Source organism: Octopus bimaculoides, chromosome 25, assembly GCF_001194135.2.
Source record: "Octopus bimaculoides isolate UCB-OBI-ISO-001 chromosome 25, ASM119413v2, whole genome shotgun sequence".
Taxonomy (NCBI): domain Eukaryota; kingdom Metazoa; phylum Mollusca; class Cephalopoda; order Octopoda; family Octopodidae; genus Octopus; species Octopus bimaculoides.
Genome location: NC_069005.1, coordinates 12,960,736 through 12,963,630, shown reverse-complemented (window position 1 = coordinate 12,963,630; position 2,895 = coordinate 12,960,736). Strand labels below are relative to the sequence as shown.

General features: G+C 40.0%; 1 protein-coding gene across 1 annotated transcript in view; it reads left to right on the top strand.

Moving 5' to 3' along the window:
* Nucleotides 1–2,895, top strand: part of LOC106872860 (uncharacterized) — a 21,762-nt gene that overhangs the window by 1,797 nt on the left and 17,070 nt on the right. Inside the window, exon 2 of the mRNA XM_052976718.1 lies at nucleotides 464–740. Coding sequence (XP_052832678.1) covers nucleotides 557–740 — 184 coding nt within the window. The 5' untranslated portion in view covers nucleotides 464–556. The remainder of the gene's footprint in view (nucleotides 1–463; nucleotides 741–2,895) is intronic.

Sequence of the window (2,895 nt, the reverse complement as noted above, 5' to 3'; positions counted from 1 at the left end):
TTTTTTAACCCTGGTACTTATTCTGTTGGTCCCTTTTGCTGAACTACTAAGTTAAGGGAATGTAAACACATCAACACTGGTTGTCAAGTGGTGATGGGAGACAAACACACACACACACACACACACACACACATACACACACGTATATATGACAGGCTTCTTTCAGTTTCCAACTTCCAAATTTACTCACCTGGCTTTGGTTGGCCTGAGGCTATAGTAGAAGACACTTGCCCAAGGTGCTGTACAGTGGGACTGAACTCAGAACCATGTGGTTGGGAAGCAAGCTTCTTACCACATAATCTTTAAAATTTGACAGTTACTACTGATGATGAGGTGTGAAGGATGGGCCTTAACGATACGAAGTGGGTAGATTATGACTGGTAGCAGAGGGGCCCAGGATTGTGGGTGGAAGGTTGTAGCCCAAGTGTATATGTATATATTTTTTTTTTCTTTTATTTGACAGTTACCAGAAAATCTTGAAAAGGTATCGGATGCCGATGTAGAAGAAGAAGAAGAAGATGATGATGATGATGATGATGATGACAATGAGAAGAAGATGGAATGTGATGTGGATGCTGAAAGGAAATCGCTTGGTAGCAATAACAGTAAAGCCAAAGACCTCAGTAAGGCTGGTACCGGCAAGAGCAAGGATGTTCTTCCGACCAAGTGTTTGTCTTCGAAGGATTCATCCTCATCCAAGCTTGTCATCACAAAGAAAATTCATTTACAAACATCTACAGGTAATTAATTTACACTAATTAAACAGAATAAATTGGGGAAGAAATTCATTTGTGAAAAAATAAAAAACAAATACAGGAAAACCTTGAAATGTTATTGTCATCATCATCATAATCATCAACACCACCGTACTCGTCATCGTAGTCATCATCATTATCATAATCATCACCACTATCACCACCAACACCACCACCACCACCAACACCACCAACACCATCACCACCATCACCATAATCATCATTAACATCATCGCCACCATAGTCATCATCATCCCCATCATCATCATCATTATCATCATTGTCTTGATGTCTGCATTTTCTGTGGTGGCATGGGTGGGATGAAGCTTCTTTCAAGGCAGTATTTTATGGCTGGATGCCCTTCCAGACATGGTGACCCTGTCTTGTTTCCCAAGTAATGAAGTAAGGTACTTTTCATTGTGTGGCTTTACATGTTGAAGTACTTCAGCGTGTTTATTTACGGTAGATGAGAAGATCACCACTGCTGAAGGGGTGCTAGTGTGAAGGCACACGGAAATAAACACACACATGCACACACACACACACACACACACACACACGTAATTGGCTTCCATACAGTTTCTGTCTTCCAAATTTTATTCACAAAGTAAGTAGAAGTGGTGTTAGGAAGGGTCTAGGGTTAGGAAAGGCGTCCTGCCCCAAAATAATGCCAAAACAGACAGTGAAGTCTGGTGCAGTCATCTGGCCTGTCAGCTCTGGTCAAACCGTTTGACCCATGCCAGCATGGGAAATGGACGTTAAAGGATGATGATGTTGATGATGAAGGTACATTGAGCAGAAATGATGGAAATTACTATTTAAGATGAATATTTGTGATTGGCAGAATTATCAGAGCATTGGATGAAATGCCTTGTGACATTTAGTTATGGTTCTTTGTGTTCAGAGTTCAAATCTTGACAAGGCCAACTTGGCCTTTAATCTTTCCAGGGTCGATAAATTAATGCATCAGATATCAGTCAAGTACTGGATCAATATAATCAACTAACTTCCTTCCCTCAACATTGCTGGCCTTGTGTTTAAATCAGAAACAGTTATGTAAGACTTGGTTACAGTAACTTCACCATGAGGAAAGTTTACCGAGAAAATATGTCCATAGTATCTCACCATTAATAGTCAAAGACTATCTTATTGAAAAAAAACAGTGAATTGCTGCTGGTGAACTTATCAGACATGGTAAGACTCTGCCAGTCTGTCTTGCTTCAAATAAGTCCCTGAAAATATCATTTTGGCTTTTGAAATTCTAACTGCCTCTTTATTTCTTGTTAGCTTTTTAATGCTGCATTCTTTAAATTTTTGGAATAGTAGACTTAATCAGACATTTGGGTTAATAACACCACTTTGTTTTGGGGTTACTAGTGCAACCACCAACATTGTGGTTGGTTGCCTGATTAGGATATTCACTATGGGGTTAGCTTAACTTATGACTACTTTATAAAGATAGATAAAGGTTTAGGGAGTTTACTCTGTTGCAAGTATTTAGAACAAGTGTCTGATGTAGAGGTTAAATAGATACTTTGATGTGCCCCTTTTACTGCTTGTCTTGCTCTGCCTGGGGTTTGCACACTGGAGAAGAAAAGGGGATCCTTAAAGGCAATGTTTAGGCTCACTCTAAAAACGGGGACACTACTTCTCCACATTGAAAGGTCAAAGCTCTGGTTCTACAAATGTGTGATTAGAATGTTGCAAGAAAGAATGGAAAAATAGATTCTTCAAGCTGGACCAACTAGTAGGAGGCCTTCCAACCATCCAACCCATGCCAGCATGGAAGGCAGACGAACAATGATAAACAATAGCACTGCAGTTTGAGGATGTTTAGTTTGGCAGGTATACTATAGCAAGTAGAAGTTATGAACCTTGTTCAAGGATACACCACAATCGATGTCCTACAATTTGGAGCAGCTACCTTGTGGCTGGTAACCAAGCAGTTTCACTGGATAGATATTGTGTGTGCGCGGATGTTTTATGGTTACAATGTTCACTTCCCAATGATGTGATTTCAGGTTCAGTTCTGCATGGTACCTTGGGCAAGTCTCTTCTACTATAGTTCCACACCATCAAAAGCCCTGTGAGTGAATTTAGTACACTGAAACTGAAAGGAGTCCATCGTGCTTGTATATAT